At 56.7% G+C, this 22,728-nt stretch overlaps 1 protein-coding gene and 1 long non-coding RNA gene across 18 annotated transcripts in view; one reads left to right on the forward strand and one right to left on the reverse strand.

Moving 5' to 3' along the window:
- CUX1 (cut like homeobox 1) overlaps window positions 1–22,728 on the forward strand; it is a 350,246-nt gene that overhangs the window by 322,447 nt on the left and 5,071 nt on the right. For 13 of the 17 annotated variants that reach the window (XM_082712973.1, XM_082712976.1, XM_082712962.1 and 10 more), the window contains one exon: window positions 1,110–11,077. In XM_082712973.1, the coding sequence (XP_082569099.1) occupies window positions 1,110–1,836 (727 nt within the window). In that variant the 3' untranslated portion in view covers window positions 1,837–11,077. Of the gene's footprint in view, window positions 1–1,109; window positions 11,078–19,646; window positions 19,775–20,357; window positions 20,425–21,096; window positions 21,210–22,728 lie in introns of those variants that run through there. The other 4 variants (XM_082712968.1, XM_082712969.1, XM_082712967.1 and 1 more) reach the window with 1 other exon arrangement.
- Window positions 4,969–18,958, reverse strand: LOC309854183. Its single transcript, XR_014306123.1, has 2 exons — window positions 7,187–18,958; window positions 4,969–7,115 (listed from the first exon to the last, which is right to left on the reverse strand). It is a non-coding gene; the product is annotated as an uncharacterized lncRNA (long non-coding RNA).

The following is a 22,728-nucleotide window of genomic DNA, read 5'->3' on the forward strand; positions in this document are numbered from 1 at the left end:
GCCCCAGAGAAGGAAGAAAGTCTTTACTTATGCCAGAGAACTTCCGGGGGGTGGGGATGGAGGGGGTTAGGTTTAGGACCTCACCCTGCAGCTCTCTCTCAGAAACCATCCTCGGGACAAGGGTCAGGGCTCAGGCTGTGCACGGAGCAAATACCATCGTGAACACATCACCACCACCGAGGGTTTAGACACACCGGACTGAAAACGCTGTCCCTGGCTTCAACACTCCCCACATCCACAACACAAGGCCTGGCATATAGTGGGCTCTCCAAGCATGTCAGCTCTACTGGGGTCTGTGTACTGCAGAAAATATTTTCATCGCATGCCTAACCAAGGGCTGTCGGGAGGCCCAGTCTCTGCAGGACAGTGGGCTTCTGCCCGCTGACCTGAGGATGCTTTTCCAGTAACAGCTGGCACACTGATCAGAGGCTTTTCGGCTCTTCAGAATAACCATCTAGAGAGTTCGGATGGAGCCTAATGCTGTGAGCAGATGGAAGGAGGAACTCTGGCACAGGAACTTAAGAAGAGTCCTTTCTCGATGTCACTCAGGGCCCCAAAACGGGGAAGGCCAGGGTCCATCTGTGGCTGCTCCTTCAGACCCAACAAAGGAAGGGAGCGCTGGGCCCCGGGTAGGGGCGGTCCTGCTTGATGGCAACATGCTTGGTGTGTTGGAGCGCGCATGTGGTCTCCTTCGTGCCTGATGGAAAGTGACCCTGCCCAGGGCCCTGGCCCCGGCCTGTGGCTCAGAGCACCAGGCTCGAGCTTCTGGCCCTGGGCGCTGTGTATTCGTTGGTTCTCTCTCACGTTAGCGTTCGTCCTGCATTTCCAGCTGTTAGTCCCGCCCGAGGTCACCACCGTGTACCCCGCCCCGGGCGTGGCCGGGGTGTGCAGAGTGCGACCGGGCCACCCGCAACCTGCTGGGAGGCGGGGCGGGACGGGCATGTGGGGAGGGCGCCCTTGGACGAGGCGCACGGGCGCGCCGTCCTCGCGGGGACGAGGAGGCCGGCAGCCAGCCGAGGGACCCCCCCGGCCAAGGCGCAGGGTCTGGGAACCAGCGAGTGACCCCCCAGCAGCCCCGCTCATGGCGCCCTCCCGCTTGTGTCTCGCAGGTCTCGGATCCGCAGAGAACTGTTCATTGAGGAGATTCAGGCGGGGAGCCAGGGCCAGGCCGGGGCCAGCGACTCCCCGTCGGCCCGAAGCAGCCGGGCGGCGCCCAGCTCGGAGGGCGACAGCTGCGACGGCGTCGAAGCCGCCGAGGGCCCGGGCGCCGTGGACGCCGAGGAGCCGGGCGGCCCCGCGGCCGCCGCCAAGTCTCAGGGAGGGCCGGCCGAGGCCCCGGAGGAGCGGGAGGAGGCGCCGAGGCCGGCGGAGAAGGCGCAGCCGCCGCCCTCGGGGGCCCCGGCCCCGGACGACGCCGACGACGAGGGCCGGCCCCGGGCGCCCCCGCCGCCGCCGCCACCGCCGCCACCGCCACCGCCGCCCGAGGGCCCCGCCGACGGCCCGGGGTCCGTGCCAAACCCCGCCATCGCCGCCGCCGCCGCCGCCGCCCCCGCGGCCGGGGAGGACGCCGCTACCTCAGCCGCCCCGCCGGCGGAGGGCCCCTGCCGGGCCCGGGACGGCGCCGACAGGAGTTCCGCTTTGCCAAGCACCAGCGCGCCGGCGGCCGCCCGCAGGGCCAGCTCGCTGCAGAGCCTCTTCGGCCTCCCGGAGGCCGCGGGCGCCAGGGACTCGCGAGACAACCCCTTGAGGAAGAAGAAGGCCGCGAACTTGAACAGCATAATCCACCGCCTGGAGAAGGCCGCCAGCCGGGAGGAGCCCATCGAATGGGAGTTCTGAGAGGGCGCCGCCCGCCGAGCCGGGCCGGGCGGGGCCGAGCGGGGCCGAGCTGGGCCGAGCTGGGCCGAGCTGGGCCGGGCCGAGCCGAGTCTGGCCGAGCTGGGCCGGGCCGAGCCGAGCCGAGCCGGGCCGAGCCGGGCCGAGCCTCGTCTCCCCGAGCCGCGTCTCGCCGAGCCGGGCCGAATCTGGCCGAGCTGGGCCGAGCCGGGCAGAGCCAAGTCTGGCCGAGCCGGGCCGAGTCTGGCCGAGCTGGGCCGAACTGGGCCAAGCCGAGCCGAGCCTGGCCGAGCCGCGCCGGGCTGGGCTGGGCCGGGCCGGGTCGGGCCGCGACGGGCCGGGCCGGGCAGAGGGGCGGGCGCCGACTCCGCGGCCTGGACCGTGTTGCGCACTTACCGCCCTGCGGGCCACAGGGCAAAATCGCCATAGGCCAAGGTGCATATAGAAAACAAAGGAGCATTAAGCCCAATCTATGTCGTGTTTTCAAGGAAGAAAACGGAAATGTGTAGTCGAGCTTTTTTGTACCCTGAAGTGTTTTTTTTATTGCCCTAAGTGATTTCCACAGGTTCTGGAATAACTCTTACAGCTTTGCCTTGCGCCCTCCTCTTTCGTGTGGGCTTTAAAAAAAAAAAAAAAAAAAATCAAACCCACATATTAAAAGGGGGCTTTTTATCTGCCATCTAATGGCTTCAGAGCGATAATACACTATTATCTTCTTAAACCAGGAAAAAAAAGGGGGGGAGGGGGGATTTTTCAGAAAAATTAAAAAAGAAAGTTTTTGTAGCTGTTCAGTTGCCACTAAGAGATTGCACAGTCAAACCGACTCTAAACACACTAGTTTGGATTCCTAAATATTTTCAAGTAAAGAATCTTCTCGTTTGAGACTTTGAATTAAAATAAAACACATTTACTCCACATATTTTTTAACAGAAAGAGAAGTCACATCAGGAAACGATCTGATTTTGTGGTAGCTGAGGTAGTGTTTTCTCGTACGTGCATAGAATCCTGACATGTAGTGCACAGTGATCCATAGCTTTAACTGACCCCTGGGCTTTTGCCGGCCAGGGTCTGTTTAATACACTCCATTCTAGGCCAAATCAGGACAAAAAGAAAAGATCCGAATCTAGGTATTTTATAATCTGCTTTTTAACCTCTAACCGCAGAGCACGCTGATCAGACCTCATATCTCGGAGGTTTAGGAGACAAGTTAGAACTGTAGCATGTCCCCGTTCATTCTGTTTAATTTATGGTGTCTACGTCTGTGTTAGCGCGTCGGCACGCGTGCGAGCGTGGAAAGCACGGAGGAAAGAGTCGGGGGCCGCAGGGGCCCGGCCGGCGTGGGCAGCAGGCTTTCTTTGGCACAGAAGGCAGCACACCGCACAGCACTGTCCCGGGCTCCCGGGCGCCTGATGGACTGAGCCCCACCAGGGGCCGCCGCTCCCCGGGCCTGGGCAGGGCTCTCGCGCACGCGCACTCTCTCTCCCCCGCCCCCACCCCACCCCACCCGCTCTTCCCACCACAAGCACTGAGGACTGTTGACGTCGTGGGAAGCTTCCTTCCCTGCAGAAGAGAGAAGTGGCAGTCTGGGCTCTGCTCCCACCCCTGTAGAGACGGCCCGCACTCACACCAAAACGTTGTCGCTCTTCACTTCCAGACGAGACCTTCCATCGGCCCCTCCCTTCACTCTGCCTCTTGGAACAGTCCTTTTATGCACAGTCTAGGGCAGTCTAAGTACAAATCAGAAGTCTAACTTGTCTCGGATTCCTCCTGTTGTCTATGTGTATATGCGTGAGAATAGAGGCGGATGAGAGTGTGCGTGTGTGCGTGTGTGCAATTTTATACGTCTGTGTATTTTCTTAAGTACCTGTGCACACATAGAGTGCATTACTGCCACCTTTTTTCAATAAGCTGTTTTATCAGTTATGGCTTCTACAAGTTTGCTAATTTAGACTCCTTTATTGCCATATCTTTAAACTAACAATAGATGATTTCGGTATATATATATATTTTTTTTTGCTTATTTATAGGTGCTGTATTTTATTATCTGATTGTTAGGAAGGGATGAAAGGGGCAAATATTCTTAGAGGGATAGACTGCCGGCAGTATTGGGTATAATTTACAAGATGTAGTTGTCCTACTGTATATTACTGATTGAAAACTTTTTGACCGTATTGTGTATCATTGGAACCTTTGTCTTAGGTCAACATCTTTGGATGGCATTTTAATGGTGCATTCATTATTTCTTAAGTTTAATTAATATTACCTTTTTTGATTTGGGGGGGTGGGAGGGAGTTATAATTTTCAAGGTATGCTCCCACTATTACACCTGAGTGTGCTTGTATTAATTAACTTTGTAGGACTTTGACTGTAAGATGTGAAACCACATTTCTTGCATGATGTTTTAGGAATTATGTAGTTCATTTACAGTCTTTTAACCTGCAACCGCAGCACTTAGTTCAAGTTTTCACAAATTTAAGAGTCACTACACTAAAGACAATGCCTTTTCATGAATAAGAAGTTTTCAGAAGGCTCTAGGAGGCTGGGAGGCAGGCTGTTTGTCTTTGGATGGTCGTTTCATCTTTGAACTTGATACCTGGTTCAGTGAGAAGAGAATTCAAAATGGAGGAGCTTAAGGGGAAGCAGATTACCATCTGGCTCGATGCAGGTGCATTAAGAAGAGCGAGTTTGCGTTAGTGACCCCCTAGGACAGTGAGTAGCAGAGCCCCTGACAGTACTGTGGTGTCCTCTCCACGAAAACCTCGAGGGAATTTTGTCATCGTGTGTGATCAATCTCTGAATATCTGATTTTTTCATTAGAATGAAAACCAGGGAGTTAACCGAAATACTAGGGTAGTGTTTTAGTTTTAAAGGCATGACTGTTATTTACAAAGGTGTTCAACCCGAGGAAATTGAGAAAGTATAAATAAGTGTGTCCATTCTAGTGGCCAAATAGAAACAGTAAAACAGCCACTCGGGCTCTTCAAAGCGGTTTAGTCCTTTCTGTTGGGTTTTGTTGGTTGGTTTGTGTTTTGTTTTGTTTCGTTTTGTTTTCTTAACTAGGTTTTCGTTGATTTCCACTCTACCTTTTTTTGCCAGACTTCCATCTGGGTGCTCGATACAATCAGTTGGTTAAAGTTTGCTTGCGGTTCTGTGTTTGTATTTTTTTTTCCTCTATTTATTTATTTTTTTTTTTTCAGTTGTGACCCCAACCGTATGATCTTTTGTGTCAAGCTTTCACTGTCTGTAATACTTTTAAGAGCTGCCACTAAATAACAGAAACCTTTCAGGGGGTCGGGGGAGCATCCCCCCTCCTTGTCACACCTCTCAGTTCGAGTCTAAGGGTTGATCTTTCATCTTGATAAGCAATATTCAAGTGCCTTGAACAGCATCCTCTCCGGGGGGCTTACCTTCAGCTGGCTGGCATTCCAAGCAGTCGCTCCCACAGGCAGCCGACCCCCTCCCCTCTCTGCTCCATCAGTTTAAAAAGCTGATTTGTACCTCTCCCCTGGGGAAAACGGTTCCGTATAAAACACTAACACTTAATTACAAGCTCCATTATACCATTTTAAATGGCTCCTTTTTGTTAATTGGAGGGAGTGTTCATGACTTAAGATTTTTGCCATTACTTAGCTGGCTAAGTGGAGGCCCGGTATAAAATCAGTGTTCACATCCAGCCTCTCGACCCTGGGCTCCCACCCACACTCCCCTGTGGGGTATCTGAGGTGGAAGGGGTGTGGGTTCTGTCCGAGACCTGGGTCTGCCCGCTTCCACCGCCTGGCTCCCAGGTGACCGCCAACCTTGAACTTCGGGATCAGTCGGGATGTCTGTGATTTCTGTCCGCCAGTCAGGCCGCCCTTTAGAAAGGATTATCCCAGCCAGCTGGCTCAACTCAATTATTCTCAGAGCCGACCTGCGTGTAACAGCACCCAGACCTGAGGTAGCTCGTGAGCAGCAGACCGTCCCGGGACGCAGGCTTCCAGAAGTCTCCAGGAAATACCAGGCTCTTGACTCCTATGACTGCTCTTAAACCACAGCCACAATGTCTGTGAGAGGGACTGAGGCAAAAAGGTGACAGTTGTGGGCTCCCTGCCCCGTGTCCTGGCTTTCGGCATCTTTGTTTTCTCCCCATTTAAAAACCATCCTGTCCGATGCGGACGTTCGGGTCCGCTGGCTAGTGGTCCAGACTCATAGAGCTACAGGGTTGAGGGTTTCTCTGTGCTCTCTGTGGCTGTGAGAGACCCTCCCCATGGACCCGCAGCCCCCGGACCAGCCGGCCGGCTCTAGGAGAAAGGAAACCCCTGGTCTCCCTCCATGGCCCGAGCCCTGTCAGTCGTGGGGCTGTGAGGAAACCAAGCAGAAGGCAGGTTGTCCTCTAATCGGAGGGAAAGCTGTGGCGTGGGCTCGTGGCCCTGAGATCATGCCCCAGTCTCTGTCTCACACACACGACTCAGTCCACAGGCGGGTACCTTCCCAGCAGGTGGACTGGGTTTCTTTGTTCCTGCAGAACTCCTGCCCTCTCTCGCAGCAGTGATCAATGAACTCGATTGACGTTCTATGCAATGTTTCTCCTCCTCACATCTCAGAAAAACAAACCTCACTGAAGAGAACAGAGGACCCGGGGTGCGGGGAGTAGATCACACCCTTCGGGGATGCGCACCGCGTGAAGCGGTGTTCATGACTTACTCCACCTTGAGCTGGGGGGCAACAGCCATTGCCTTAAATGCACTAGGACAGGCGCCTCTCGACAGGCCTAAAGACAAGAGTCTGCCCTTAGCCATCGCAAGCCCCCTCTGTGGGGAGCCAGCAAGCCAGCCGCGTGGGGGGATTGGAGCAAGGCGAGGTTCGGGCCTGCGCGGCCCGCGGGGCGGGCTGTTGGCCGTGTCCTTCCCTCCCCGAGATGTCGTCCCTGTCCGCACACTCCTCTGACCCCTTCTACCTCACTAACCTGTGCTCCCACTTGGCGTTACTCCCTTCAGAACCGCGAGGCACGGGGGGCGGGGCGAAAGTGCTAGAATCATGGCGTTTGTGAATGTGTCTGGGCCTGGTGGGCAGGCCTCCTTCCCTCTCCTCTCTTGTGAGCACAACACAGACAGACAGCTGTGCTGCTCGAGGCACGTGGATTCTTCTCTCGACTTCACCTGTTCCTGACACACTGGCAGCCGCCTCCTTGGCAGGCGGGGGCGGTCTCAGGCCTCAGAGGGCCCCGCGCTGGCCGGCCTTCGCTTTCTGCCCGTTCCCGCTCAGCTGTCAGGATCTGTCAGAGCCGTTCCCCTTGCCCTGGGCTGCCCCTGGCTGGCCATGTGAGGACACAGCCCCGGGGTTCCTCCCTGGCATTGGGGAACTCTGTCCTTACTTGTCCCTGGCACAGGGAAGTGACTTCGGCTCCGCTGTGAGGTGTCCTTTGGAAGCGTCTCGAGGACAGGAAAGGAAAGGGTGTTCTCCCATCTGCAAACCCAGTCTTCAATCACAAGACTCTTCCCGAAAGAGCGTACCGATTTCTACGCAGTGCAGAAAAGCCCAGCTCCCAGAGCGGCTGCTTAGACATGGCTCCACACACTCTGGTGGCCAGGGGGTCCTCCTGATGGGAAAGATTTGGAAGTGGAAGCCTAAGGATCTGTGTCATCGTCAGGCACTTGGGCATTTGTCAGAAAAAGCCCACAGTTAGAAACCCCCACCCCGGTGCTTTTGTGGTTTCATGTGGGCCTTGGTGGCAACAGGGGGAGGCTTCATGACCCCTAAGGCAGAGCTCCCGCCCCAAGTGGCAAGATGGCGGCCCGGGGCCTCCAGCAGAGTTCCGTTTCCGGGTCTGGCCTGCACACTCGCGGAGACAGAGGTCCAGTTTGGCAACATGTATTTCCATTCCCACCGGTTTCTGCCTTTTTGTAGACAAAAACAACCAGGAAATAAGTTCCCAAGGAAAGTTCCAGAAAGATCCAGCCTGTAAACCCTTAGAGGTGTGCTGAAAGCAGAGGCCCGAGCCCCTGGAGTGAATGAGGAAGGCAGAGGAGGGGCATGGAGGGCAGAGACCTGGGCAGGACATGAGCCCGCACCCGAGTTCCCTGCCCCGTCCTCGCCAGGGAAGGAGGAGATGCAGCTGCCCAGTCTCTCCCACTTGCGGGACCTGCCCGCACCTGCCCAGGCCTTGCGGCCATCCTTCCTCCTCCTCCCCTCCAAAGATGCTGTGACCACACTGTCGGTGGTATCTCCATTCTAATTTTTGCATGAAGTGACATTTAGCTTTAACAAGACATTTCCAAAGCGCCTAGTCTCCTCCGGAATGCTAACTTTAAAAGTTGGGCATTGTAGGCGAAGAATCCTAAAAAAGGCTAGCGAGAGAAAGGCATTAGGCTATGCATAAATGTGCACTTCCCCATCCCCCTGTTAAAAGCCTTTGAAAATAACTTTGAGTTGCTTTCCATGGGTCTAGTTTCTCCAGTGACGTTAGGTATAGTCTGTGTTCCTGTCATTTCCTTAGTGTTTAGGCTTTAATTTCTACCACAAAATATGCTATTATGCTATGTATCAAGCTTTCTGTGATCAGAAAGGAAAGGTGCCTTATATCCCAATGTCACGGCTACATCCCTATGGAAAATAATCAGAAGCACAGTGTAAGGAAGCGTTAGGACTTCCACTGGTGAAACCAGACACCATTCAGCTAGATGCATTGAAAAGTGGCACGGGGCTGCTTTTGTTTGAAAGTTCCTCTCCGTTCCCATTTTTTCCATCTTTTTCTTTGCTTGCTTTCTTTGCTGTCCTTTGTGTGTGTGGGTGCGTGCGCGCGCGCGTGTGTATAGTTTGCTTTAAACAGAAAGCACTTAAGTAGATGACTATGTGTGTAAAAAGCTCTGTGCAATAGAAATCATTTTTCTTCATTTTTAAGAGATAATGTATTGCACACCAAATGAACTCAAAGTAAGCTTTAGACCAGGACGATTCAGGTTGTGGATGGGAACTTTCACTGTAGTTCCGTTTGTTTATGAACTGAAGGGAAAACAGGCCTCCCCAGCCCCCCCTCCTCCCCTCTCTCAGCCTGCCTCTTGCTGACCCCCCCCCAAGCTAGGTGTACAGGGCCCATAGGCCCTGGGGGGAACCCGGCTGGGTGGCAGGGGAGGTGGGGGGCGGGGCGGGGGGGTGTGACTCAGCAGCTAAGAACCCTCCCGATTGTGAGACCACAGCCATCCCTTCCAGCACTTAACCTTTCCTTGAGATGAGTTGACTGCTACTGACCTGCCAGCGTGCGTGAGGATAATTATAAAAGGATGTTTCCTTGAGAAGAAAAAGAAATTTATTTCTATCCTCTTCTATTTATTGTTAGGGTTAATCATTTAAGTTCTTATCAGGAGTGTATTGTTTTGTGTTGTTGTTGCTATAAATGCTTTTTGCTATCACTCCGGTGGTTACTGTCTTCTGCCTCCTGCCCTCTCCCCTCCGCCACACACACACACACACACACACACACACACCCAACCCCCCCCCCAAAAGAACCGAAGGATCTGGGGATTTGACTGGGGGGCAGAGGAGGCTTCTCCGGCAGAATCAGACACCTGTCTCCAGGGTAGCCGCTCAAAAGCTGGTGGTCTCCCCGGGTCTGACTTTTTAAATGAAAGAGTTGAAAAACACTCGCCTGAGGGGCTACAGAGACTTAGAAAAGCGAAGTTCAGTTCCCCCCAAAGCCTCCTAGAGCCTCTGGTAAGCCTTCTGGGTTCATGAAGTTCCAGCGAGCCCCGGTCAGAGCAGGCGCGGCTGGCCTGGGCAAGACCGTGGCTTCCAAGGGAGAGAGAGGTTTCTCGCAAGGCTCGTACTGGTTTGCTCTGTCGTGTTGGCTTTTCTTGTCGTTCTTGTGGTGGCTTCCCTTGCGTACAAAGTTGGGTCAAAACCATCTTGTGAAACAGCGGTGTTTGCGAGTCCAGCTTTGGCTTGAAGACCCTCACCGGGGAGGTCGTGGGGGAGCCCCTTTGCCCTCCTTAATGTGGTGAAGCGTGGAGGGGGGGACATCATGCTTGCTAATCAGGTGTGACGGTGAGGAGGGTCTGGCCCAGGAGGATGGGGCTCCCCCCTGAGGCCAAGGTCCTGGTGGGGCCACACAGCCAACCCCGGCCTCGCTTTCCGTGCCATGACTTCTCCCCTTCTCTGAAATCGTCGGGGGTCCTGATCTTATTCTCGTCTCTTTGAAAGAAAGCCCTCCAATGAAATCATCGCCCCCATCCCTCCGCCTGCCCCCACCACCACCACCACCAAAGGGTTTTCATTTCTCTCGAATTACGAATTAGTCTATGCATTTCTCTCTCTCTCTCTCTCTCTCCCCTCTCTCGAGCCGTTTTCTGCCTCTGTCCTTGAGAAAACGGGCATCTCCCGTCCCACCGAGACCCCTCAGAAAATGCTGTGCATTTTGGAGACGAGAGGATTCATGCAAAAATTCTTACAGCATTTGAGCATAATTCGTCGGAAAATAGAAGTGGGAGGAAAAAAAAAAAAAAAGAAAAGAAAAGAAAAGAAAAAAGAGGAAAGGAGGGCTTCCCCGCGTCCCTTTCCGCTGAGTGAGACCTAGCTCTTTGCGATGTGCAATAACTACTTTGCCATGAGAGCGGGTAGCGCCACGCTCCTGTCCAGACTACTAACACAGCACAAGACGAGCTCGCTCGCAGAGTGGCGGACTTCTTCCGGGATACCTTTCGTAAGCTCAGCGCCCCGCCCCCAGCCCCGCCCCCCCGTGTATTGTGGTGTCTTTACATTTTAGCAGTATTTTATATTTTCTGTAACGCACTAAGTCTTAGATGTTTTTAGAGCTCGTTTGTTAATACAATCACAGACTTTTTTTTTTTTAATCCTCACAGAGACCCAACTGACCAAAAACAAAAAACAAAAAAAAAAAACAAAAAAACAACAAAAAAAAAAACCAACAAAAAAAAAGGCGTCATTTTTGTACAAATAGCTTCGAGAAGCCTCTGTTGTGTTGCTGTGACCCATCTCTGGTAACATTTTTTTTTTTCTTGCTATTTGTTTTCGACATTAAGAGTCAAAAAAGTTGATCCAGCTGGCGTGGGGGTGGGGGAGGCACCCGTCGGCCCCTGGCGTTGTCCCTTCTGTCCTTGGTTAGCCATACGATGTTTGTTCTCAGCACTGTACAACGGTCCCTATATGATATGGAGAAGCAATATCACTGTATGAAACTCACACCATGTATTATTACTCACTAGCACCCTAGGTGTGATAATTGAAGTAAATATCTTTTATACAAACACAAGAATGCGTGGGTTGTTTTTATTTAAAAGTGCCCCGGCCTGAGGAGAAGCAGCAAACACTCTCATTCTGGGTCCAAAGGGTACCCCAGGAGTCGCCATGCCAAGCCGGTTGCAGAGACCAGGCGTGGGGTGGGATGCGCGGCGGGGTCTGGGCAGCGCGTGCTGCACCTCGTCTCCATCTGGGCCTGCGTCCCTGCTCTGCTTGCTGTCGTGGGCCTTACTGTTTCAGTAGCTTTTCAATGCTGACCGTCCCGGCACCCGCTTCCTTGTCTGTGAAATGACACCATCGCTTGTCGCGCAGGCTCTGGAGGACTGGGCATGGTGGCCGATGGTGCTGGGCGAGGTTGCGTGGAGCTCGGGTGCCCTGGGGGACTGCGGCCAGGTACCCCTCCAGGGCAGTGTGCACCCAGCCAGTGGCCTGGCCTAGCCTCATCTGTGTGCGTGGGGCTGGGGGGGCAGGAGTTGTCTCTCACTTGGTCCCTGAATCCCGATGTCAAAGACAGGCCTGGAGTACCCGGTAACACAAGCCAAGTGAGTGGAAAGAGAAAGGAGGACATGGCACCTGTGGGTTTCTGGAACGATCAGGCTCCTGAGAAGGGGTCTCCGGCCAGCGCTCGAGGCTGGATCCGAGAGAGAGCTCTGCAGAGTTGGTGGCTAGGTGGTCCACGTGCTCGTGACTGAGGTGGTTTCTCATCTTGAAATCTAGAAGTTTGGAAAATTGCCATCCTCACCGATGTGTGACGGGGCAGGGGAGATTGGTTTGTTGTGCAGTAATGTGTAGGTTTCAGAATGTGTGTTAATTTGTAGGTTTCAGAATGTGACGCTCCCCCATGTGGTACAGAAACATGAGCTGTCCTCCCTCCAGCAGGAGAAGCCCCCGCGAGCACGGGGCAGTCTCCTGCCAATGCCAGGTGCTCTGGGCAGCCCTGAGTCTCATCTGTCAGACCCGAGCGTGGCTAGAGCTGTCCCCAGATGTCTGCCCCCACAGAGGGAAGAAATAAGGATAAAACCGACCGAGCTCTGCCAGTCTGACGTTCTAAGTCTGACTCCCCTAACATTCTGCTACTTCTCCGATGGCTAGTTAAGGCATGCCCCCCCCCACTCTTTAAAGATCTGTTAACTAAATTAAAATACAACATGTAAAAAATATAAAAATAAAGAACACTTGGCACAAAGACTTCCAACCCAGAGAGTCTCCCCCGGTGCTTTTAAAGTAGGATTTAATTAAGCAAAACTCTAGTTGCCCATGGTTCCTTAGGCCTGGCTCTGTGTAAACGGCCAGCTCCCAAGACAGAGAAGGGAGCAAGGTTTTGTGCTCTGACTGCAACAGGGTGGTGCCCCCACCCCGATCCAGGCAGAGTCTCAGCCTCCTTGTGTGTGGCCACCCTCTCCCTGTGCTTAAGCGGGTCTGGACAAAATGATGTGCACTGTTTGATGACTCCAGGAAATAGGCTAAGGCCACCTGAGGACATGCACTTGACCCTTGAAAAACACAAGAGTCAGGGGCGCCAACCCCCAACGCCGCTGAAAACCCACGGGTAGCTTTTGACTCCCGCGAAAGGTAACTGCTGACAGCCTACTGCCGACCTGAAGCCTTACCCCAGAACACAGTCGCTGAACGCGTATTTTGTGTTTATACGTATAATATCCTGTATACTTAGAATGAACTAAGCTAGAGGAACAAATGTTATGAAGAAAAGCACAAGGAAAACCCATTTACACTAGGGAACTGTAAAAAAAAATCCGCGTGTAAGTGGACCCGCGTGATTCCAACCCGTGTTGTCCAAGGGTCAGCAGTAATCATCGGTGTGCGAGGCATCCGCTGTGATCCTGTCCGCGTGTGTTTCTGAAAGGGCCTCTGAGCGGCTGCCTTGGGTTGGGGTACGTTGCCGTCGCCTCCGCAATGCCTAGCGTGCCGGCTTCGGGGGGCACAGAGCTTGTTGGTCTCTTGGGCGTGGCATTGGTGCCTGGGCAGTGGCGCGGGGCCGAGCTGAGAACCCCGAGGGCTTGGGAGAGCCGTTTTGGTGTTGGTGCTGCCTGGGAGGGCTACTGGTCAGCAGACCCTTGATGTGCATCTGGCCCCCCGAGTGCAGGGGGTGCCACGTCGGCGGAAGTGGGAGGCGCAGCGTGTGCCCAGTGTGCGACGGGCATTCAGAAGCGACTGCCTCCTCCAGGAAGCTTGGGCTCTCAGAATGTCCAGAGGGAAAGGCCATTTTTTTTTCTTTTTTCAAGAACTTGGTCTGTGGACAGTTGAAAGGCTGCTCTGTTAGGGACAGTGGAGTGGGGGGCTCCGGGGAGTGAGGTTGGAGGACCCCAATCGCTTCCCAGTGAGGCGCTGGGACCCTTCTGTGTGTGTGGTCGGGTGGCAATGCACTCGGGTCCCACCGTCTTCTCGCCCTGACTGGCGCGCGACCTTGGGCAAAACCTCGTCAACTCAGGAAACCCTTTCTGAGACAATGAATGAGCGTAGCTTCTTTGAGCTTCCATTTCTGTCTCTGCGGAGGGGGATGGAATAATGCCAGACTCGCGGGGCTGCCGCGGTGGGATGGAGGAGCGAGGGATGACCCCGGTGTTCATTACAGGGCCCGAGCCCACGGCAGGCGCCCAGGACCTGTTAGCGCTGGCGGTTGGCGTGGGCGTTGCGTCATTGAATTTGGAGGCTGGAGCAGCTCCCTCCGGTCAAAGTCGTTTCCACCTCGTGCTGGGGCCAGAGGAGCCCCTCCGTGGGAGTGCAGGCTAGCCAGAGCTCCGGTGGCTGCGGCCTGACCACGTCCAGTGGTGCACAGGGGGGCCCGTGATGCCCGCATTGGGGCAGCCGAGTCCCCCACACCCAGCAGCTCTCTCTCTCCGGCCTCGGCTAAAAATTCAAGTCTCAGTTCCTGTGTGGCTGAAGCTGCCACACTGGGTTTGGCCACAGACAGGAAGGAAGTCCCCTTCCTGTGCCTCTGTCCTGGGGACGGGGGGCTGCGCCGTCTACAGAGCTGGTTTCCTCTTAGCGGCTCCGTTGGACTGAGGCATCTGCTGACACTGCTCCCTGCCCCGGGACCCCCCAAACCCGGGAGCCTCTTATGTTGGAGGAGAGCAGATTCTCTGGGATGGTGGTTCTCGACCGGGGGAGGGGGTCGGACTTTGCCCCTTGGGGCATTGGGCAGCGTCTGGGGGCATTCGGGGCAGCGCCGCTGGCACCTAGAGGGAAAAGGACAGAGATGCTGATAGAAGGCGTAGGGCAGCCTCCTGACCCCCAACAAAGAATGATGTGGCCCCAAATGTCAGCAGTGCTGAGTCGAGGAGGCTGGGGCTCCTTGACGGCCGTAGTCAGCAGATAGTCACCGAGAACCACCATGTGCCAGGGACGTGCTCCAGCAGCCTCAAGCTGCTCCCAGCCCAGAGGGGAGACAGAGCAGTGCGGAACCATAACCCAGGCCTTAAAATGGGAAAAGGCATTTGCAGGACACGGGGCGGGGGGTGAGGGGCACCCCCAAGTGAGGGGAACCAGGGGCACAGAGTCTGCAATGTGACAAGTCAGAGGGACAGTGAGCCCCGTGTACGGGCAGGGTGGGCAGGGGGCCTGGGGGTCAGCCACACTGTTGGCGAGAACGAAGCAGATTCTGGAGGGTTCCAGAGGGTTCTGAGTGAGGCCTGAGCAGTTACCGGCTGGCAGGACCAGCAGAGGCCAGCTGGCCAAGGAAGGCCCAGCCAGCTCGGACCCAGCCCAGGAGGCCGTGCCCCGGGAATCCCTTTGCAACCTTCTACCTAAAGGAATGGGTGCTTCCCCACTGGGAGGAATGGACTCAGCCCATCAGCTGATAGACATGGAGGGCTCACCGTGCCACTGACCCACAGTGATAGTAAGGGACAAACAAGGAGCTTGCCTTTCAGAGGGGGCGGGCAGACAGTAGACTGAGTACAAGTGAATTACATAGTGCCTTAGTGGTCAATGTTAGAGGAGCAAAACCAGGTAAGGGGGACTGGAAAAGCCAGGTGAGGGGTGAAAGTTCTAAATCAGGTGGTCGGGGTAGGCCTCACCAAGCAGGTAGCATGAACAGAGTCTTGACAGAGGGGAGGGGGTGTACCATGCCCATGCCTGAGCTAAGAACATTCCAGGCAGAGGGGAAACAGTGAGTGCAAAGGTCCTGTGGTACTAAGGTGCCCAGGAGCCAGAATAGCTGAAGCAAAGCCACCACGGGCAAGAGTTGGGGGCAGCCAGGTCAGAGAGAGAGGGAGACACAGGCAGGAGATGGGGCCTTGTAGATCGTCGTAGAGTTTGGGGTCCATTGGAGGGTTTGGACTGAGTGTGGTCTGATCTGACTGTTGGAAAGTCTCTCTCTGGCTGCTGTTTTGTGAGGCTCTTGCCATAAGAAACCCAGGCTATGATTTGCACCAGGTGGCGCAGTGGCCATAAGTGATTGGATTCTGGATGGTTTTTTTTGAGGGTGGAGCCGAAAACAGGACTGGAGACAGAGTAGATGGAGACAGAGGGGTAGAGAAGAGCCAAGGTTGGGCTTTGGGCTGAGTCAGTGAGCAGCGCCTGGCCTCTGCTTCCCCATCCCCGAGGACTCTACCTCCTGGACTGTGCAAAGGGAGGCCTGCTGGGGCGAACGAAGTAGGTTCCAGGAGCAGGGATCGGGCTTCAGTTCGGACCGGTCTGGACTCCATGCAATGAGCTTGGGGAGAGGAGTAGCCTGGAGGACATGCAAGGTGGTTGGAGTGAAGGACAGGAGAGTGGCGTGTGGGGACAGCTCGCAGGTCCCGCAGCATTGGGAGCTTTGCAGGGAGACGTAGCAGCAAAGGAAAGACGGGGAGCAGCCAGCCAGGCAGGAGGCCCAAGAGGCCGCAGTGACCCGGAAGCCAGGAGTTGGCAGGTCAGGAAGATGAGGGATGGGGACACGGCAATGCATGAGGCCATCAGCCACCTTGGCAAAGACAGTCAGCGTAGTGGGCGTCCAAGTCAAAAGGGAAAGGTTTAAGGATGTGGACGCTTGAGAACAGGTGAACTTGCTCAGAGAGTTTTGCAGGAGGGGAAGTAGAGTCGAGAGGGTGTGTGTGTGTGTGTTTCAGAGGGCAGCCCAACACGCTCCTGCGGCTTGTGGAAAGGAGCACATTAGCCGATGTCGCAGGAGAGAGGGAGGACCCTGGCTGGGCGGAGGGAGGGGCTGCGCCTACAGGAGCCCAGCACTCGTCTCTGGCCACCTGTGGGGACAGACAGGTGCAGAGATGGTGGGTGAGGAGCAGCTTCCATGCTCCCACCTGGCGTGCAGGTGGCTGAATAAGGAGGGTCCCCCACTTGTGGAAAAGCCGTGAGCACGACGCCCCTGGGTCTGCCATCCAGTTGTGATAAGTTTTTGCATTTAATCGATCCGCAGTCGGAATTCGTGCCTTGGGCGCCTGGGTAACCAGTCAGTTAAGCGTCTGCCTTCGGCTCAGGTCATGATCCTAGGGTCCTGGGATCGAGTCTCGCATTGGTCCCCCTGCTCAGTGGGGAGTCTGCTTCCCCCTCTGCCTGCTGTTCCCCCTGCTTGTGGTCACTCTCACTCTCACTCTCTCTTGCTGCTCTTTCACAAACAAATAAAATCTTAAAAAAAAAAAAAAAAAAAAAAAAAGGAAGGAAGGAAATCGTGCCTTGACCTTAAGTCATAGCCAGGCTCCTTAAATCTTGACCTCGACTTTGCTTTGATTTCTTCCCCCCCCCCCCCTCTGTGAAATGCATCCCCGAGGCAGCCTTCCCAGATTCTTCCCAAAGGACGAGTTCCCATGAACTTTCCCGGGGGGAGGCAGTCTGGCCCGTCTCACATGGGCCATCTTGCAGAGGTGAGGCTTCCTCTCTATCCCCCTAGCGTTTGTCTGTCTGTCACTCCCGCCAGCACACCTGCCCCCACCTGACCTCTCCCTCTCCGCATTCTGCTTGCGCCCTACTCCCAAGCACGCTGCCCCGCACCAGGCCCTGCCCACCTGGCATCTGTCCAGAGTGGGCTCGTTCCCAAGTCCCTCCACACCCCTGCCTCCACGTCCCACCACCACCTTGACCAGAGGCTTCGCTCCATCTCCTTGCTTAGCCTTTCTGGGGACCCCAAGGACCCCTCCTTACTCACCGACTGTCCCTCTTCAGCTTGGCACTTTGACGCACTTTCTCCTGATGTCCCCCTGCTTCCTGCCACCTCCTCTCAGGGGCTTTTCTGGGACACCCCTGAAAATGTCAGCGTTCCTGAAAGTTCTGGCCATTCTCACTGCAGACTGTCTCTGGGCTTCCATGTTCACTGCCCTGGGGGGTTGGCCAGGGGGCGGGGGGCGGTCCTGAGCTCTCCGCAGCCCGCATCTCTGGCCTCCGGCCATGCATCCCGCCCCCCCATCCACATGACCCCTTAGCCACTCCATTAGTACCTCCTACTCACCGAAGGCCAACCGTGCGGCTGCTCACCCCTTCCACATTTGGGGAACCAGCTCCAGGCACGGGCCTCACCTCCTGGGTTCTGTATGACAAAGGGATCACAACTGTCTCCAGCACCTTCTACTGCCTTGCCCCAGTTCTGGTGGAGTCCAGCTCAGGACCTCCCTTGACACCAAGTGGTCTCCCAAAAAGGTGCCCCCAACTTCTTGGTCTGGCTGTTCCTTCCCCCAGCAGAGACAGAGGAAAGCATAGGGGTAATAGCCAGGGGACCCTGACACGGCAGATTTAAGTGGCTCCGGGACAGGGTCTCTGAGCAGGGTCTGTAACTGAGGTCTCTTCTTTGGGGTAGACGCCACACGTGCAGCTGCTTTCCGTCCCCCGGTGTGGGGTGTCAGCTCACTGCTAGGGTCCAGCTGGGCTCCTGGCCCTGCCTCTGTGGCCTCTGCATCCCACCACACCCGGGGCCTCAGTTCAGCCTCACTACATCACCTCTGCTGCCCTGCCTCGCCCAGCCCCTCCGTGTCTCACGAGCTCCATGCCGTCTGGGAGTGCGGGCCGGCCAGCCCTCAGCTCCGCCCAGAGCCACCTCTTGGGGGGAACGGCCACTCCCGACACTCAGCTTTGCTCCCCCCAGAGAGCCCCTCAACGGCTACCCCAGTGTCTGGGGGCAGGTGCAGCAGCGTTTGGCAGCGGCCTGGCACCCGCCAGCTGGGGCATGGGCACAAGTGCAGGGGAACCCCGGGCCGGGCACCCCGGGACCCCAGGGGCCTGACCAAGACCGTGCCGGTTAGAACAGCAGCTCAAGCAATCATCTTGCTGGTGCCTTATCGACCCTCGGTCTCCTCGGCACCAGGCTACATGCACGCTGCCGGCTGGACCTCGGGCTCCCCCAACTATACCCTGCCACCCTCACCCTGTTCTCCCTCCATGACCTGACCCTGGGCCCTCAGGTCCAGCCTCTTCCCTGAACCCCATCTCGGGTCCCCCACTTCCACCAGCACCAGCCAGGCACCAATGCGTGAAGGCAGAAGTCCATTCGGGGCCGGAACCAGTGCAGACCCCGCTGTGGGGGAAGGGCTTGGACATAGCCAGGAGGGGACACCCTTGGGTTTGGTCCTGGACCAAGAGGCCTCCGTTCCTCATCTGTAAAAATGGGGGTCACCTTTTTTGGACTGACTGGCTTGTCGCGAGATGTGTAAAGAGCTTGGTGTGCAGCGGGCACCCAGGAGAGGGAGCAGGAAGGGCGGGGGGGGGGTGGTGAGGTCAGTGGCCCCCCACCCTGGCTCAGGACGCTGAGTGTAGCCAAGACCGGGTTGGCGGGCAGGTCAGCAGGCCGCGTGGTGATGGGCAAATAAATCCCTGTGACAGGACGGGCCCGAGGGCCATCCTCCTGGCTCGGTCCCTAGCCTGGAGCCTTTGGGCATTTCTGGTGCCACAGAGCCCCCTGGTGGCCAAGCAAGATCTACTGCCACCATTTAGAAATGAGACCTGGGCTGTGCCCCCCAACCCCTGGGGACACCCGCTGTCCTCCCTGCTCCTGGCACCCACCCCTCCCCAGGGCATGGACTTTCCAACACCTCTCACCCTCCAAAAGGACAGGAAGGTCTCCATACAGAATTATTTTGGGTTCGATTTTGTCGCAAAGACAGCCACTGGCACTTTAGTGGGGGAAGTGGAGACTGTGTGGGTCAGGGTATTGTGGGGGGGGGGGGCGCCCCATCCCCCTCACTGGGCTGGAGCCTGTCAGGGTAGGGGCCAAGCGGGTCTGGTGACAGCTCCAGAGGCAGGACCCCCCATCCCCAGCTGCCCCTCCTTTCTCCCCCACTCCTACCTCTGGTCCTTATCCCAGAACATCAGCCCTGGTAGAAACTTGGGGTGTGCTGGGTTTCATGTCCCTGCCTGGCTTGACAGAGGCAAAGTGAGGCCTTGAAAGGGCAAGGGGCCGGTCGGGCTGGCCAGGCTCCCGGCGGGTCACAGCAGAGCCGGGGAGAACCCTGGATCCCTACCCTGGGCTCCCTCGCCTGCCTGGAGAAGTTCAGGAGCGTGCGGAGTTCTTAGGGCCAGGAGTGGCCCTGCTGGCCGGCCTCCTGGTGGGCCCTCGGGCTGTGGGTCGGAGAGGCCGAGTGGGGAAGGCGCCACGGGCCACACCAGGTTCCCTCTGACGGCCATGTGTTCCTTTGACACAGGGCGCTGCGCAGAGCTGCAGGTGCATGTCACTGAGGCCATGGCCACAGCAGCCGAGCAGAGGGAGCTGATCGCCCGCTTGGAGCAGGACCTTAGTACCATCCAGACCATCCAGCGGCCGGACGCCGAGGTGAGCCGCCCCCTCTGCCCCGCCCCCTCGCCACCCTGAGCTCTCATCCAGGAAAACCTCACAGGTTAACCAGCCGGCTCCTCGGGCCTTGCCCCCACAAGGCCCACAAGGCTGTCACCCACAGCCCAGGTATCGCCTGCACACTTCATCACAGAGGCCCGGTTCAGGACGCCAGGCCAAAGGGCACAGGGCCAGGCTGGGACCTCCACCCTGAGAGCTGTGGGCAGAAGCCAGGCAGGAAGACCGACCCATCCCACAGCTAGAGGACCCGAGGCCCAGGGATCGTGGAAGGCTGGAGCCCACGGGGTCCTGGGGGTCACTTTGTCACCCACCGCATTTTCTAGAAGAAATGGGGCTCAGAGAGAGCAGCGGGGCCGGCCCAGCAGGGCCCAGTGGTCCGTGATGACACCACCACAGGGGCCCTGCCTCGGGGTCAACCCAAGACCCAGCCTTCCCTTTGGGAGCCCTTGTGGTCACCGGCCCAGTCCCGCCGCCAGACCGCCTCACCTGGTCCTTGCTTGGCACCCTGAAAGGGTACGTTCGGTGACACATAGGGAATGGTCACGCCTGCTCCCCCCTGCAGGGCGCAGCTGAGCACGGCCTGGAGAAGATCCCGGAGCCCATCAAGGAGGCCACTGCCCTGTTCTATGGTAAGGGGGGGCTGGCCCGTCTCTGACACAGCAATGGGCAGGGCGGGAGCAGGGAAAGGACAAAGGGGGTGCTACAGTCTGAGCCGTGATCCCTAAAGAGCACCCCCTTCCTCCAAGAAGGTCAGGGCCCCCCGTCCTAGCAATGCAGCAGCAACCAAAGAGGGGGGCTGGGTCCGCCCTTCAATGCCTTAGCTTGACACCCCGCCTAGGACCGAGGCCCCCTTTGCCCTGCCAGTGGCCTTGTCGATGGCTGATGGGTCGTGGTGAGCTCCCCAGGGAGGCCTTGGCACGGGAAGAGAGACAGCCAGAGAGCTCCCAGCAGTGCTGGCGAGGCGGCCTCCTCCGGGGTCAGGATCAAGGAGGAACCCGGGGCTGGGCGGGGACATTGGAGGGAGCCTCTCACGGCTTCCCAGTGCCTCCAGTGTCCTTTCGCTTCCCCAGGAACGGGGGGGGGGCCTCGTCCGAAAGATGCGAGGATCTCAGATCCTCATATTGAGGAACCGGGGCCCTCCCCTGCTCGGATCCCTGGTCCCCTGGATAGCCCTTCCTTTCCACAGCCTCTCAGCACCTGTGCTCAGACACCTGTGCCTTGTACCTCATGGCCCTTGGCCAGAGCTCCCTCTGGGCTGGGGCTATCAACCTGAGAACCCACCGCTCCCCTCCACCTCCTAGGACCGTCGGCACCGGCGAGTGGCGCCCTCCCCGAGGGCCAGGTAGACTCGCTGCTCTCCATCATCTCCAGCCAGAGGGAACGCTTCCGTGCCCGGAACCAGGAGCTAGAGGCCGTGAGTTGCATTGTTCCCTCTCTTATGTCCCTTGGACCCACAGGCTTGGGAGCAGAGAGATGTGTCACAGACCATAAACCACAGAGGAGTTAGATTTGTTGTGTGCAGTCAGGGAGGGCTTCCTGGAGGAGGTTTTGCCCCACTGGGCTTTGAAAGAAGACTCAGATGCTCCAAGTAGAGGAGAGATAGGTGAGCAGAGACAGGGGGCCAACAAGCCCGAAAGCCTGTGACAGGGCTGCAGGAATAAGACACAGAGGGCCCTACTGCTGGGCTGAGGCGTTACCGGAGGATTTAAGCAAGGGAGTGACACTGGCAGAATGGAGCGTAAGAAGGGTCACTCGGCAGCCAGTTTCCGGATGGAACCCGGCCTGGGAAGACAACTGGAGAGCGGTCCTGGAAGGGGGAACAGGATACGAGAGAGGGAGTCGGGGAGGGAAAGAAAAGAGGATGAGCAAGAGACGGTCAGGGTGATCAGGGTACAAAGGCCCAGGCCCGGATATGCGCAAAGAGGCGGTGCACGCCAGACCCAGATTGCAGAGGGCCTGGGGACAGACCAGAAGTGTACCTGGAGGGGGCGCTGTCCCAGCCTTGGGGACTCTGCAGACTCCCTATCCCCCAGAGCCCTCCTGGGTCATTCCTGAGCTCTCCCGGTGCAAACAGGACCCCGGAAGCTTTCCATCCTTCTCAAAGAGTCACTGCCTGAGCTGATGATGACATTTCTAGACCCTTCCTCTCCAAACGCACAGTTGACCCCCTGGGGTTCCCAAGCTCAGGCCAGGGAGAAGCCAACATTAACTGGGTGCCCACGGCAGGCAAGGCCTGCTGCTGGTCCAGTGGCAAGGCTGGGCCGGCCCCATCGGACCTCCTGTGATCTGCTTCAAAGGAGGGACGGTCCGCTCCGCCCCTCACAGCAGGGACTGGAAACCTCACACTCACTCCCCTCGGGGACTAGGGACAGCCACGCAATGGAATGCTGGGCAGCCCTTAAAAGGAGGCCTTCAAAACAGATAAAGTGGAAAGAAAAGTGTTTTCGTATTCTACCTTTTGCTTTAAAAAATCTAGGTTTTTTTCAATCAGGTACTAACTTTTTAAAAATTGTGGTAAAACACACAACACATACAATTTACCGTCTTAATGGTTTTTAAGTGTACGGTTCAGGGGCATTAAGTACATTCACGCTGTTGTACAAACAGCCCCACCATCCCCGTCCGGGAGCTTTTTTCCTCTTTCCAAACTGAAACTCTGTCCCCGCTAAACACGAACTCCATTTCCCCCCGCCGCCCCCATCCCGGGTTCACCTCTTTTCGTGCTGGCGTATTTCGCTGAGCAGAATGTCCTCAAGGTTCATCCCTGCTGTAGTAGGTGTCAGAAGGTCCTTCCTTTTTAAGGCTGAACAGCATTCTGTTGTCCTGGGTACCTGGTTTTATTTATCCATTCATCCGTCAAGGGGCCTTTGGTTTGCTTCCATCTTTTGGCTACTGTGAACCATGCTGCCGTGAACACGGGTGTTCCGGGTAGC

The sequence above is a fragment of the Mustela nivalis genome (assembly GCF_964662115.1).
Source record: "Mustela nivalis genome assembly, chromosome: 19".
Classification (NCBI taxonomy): domain Eukaryota; kingdom Metazoa; phylum Chordata; class Mammalia; order Carnivora; family Mustelidae; genus Mustela; species Mustela nivalis.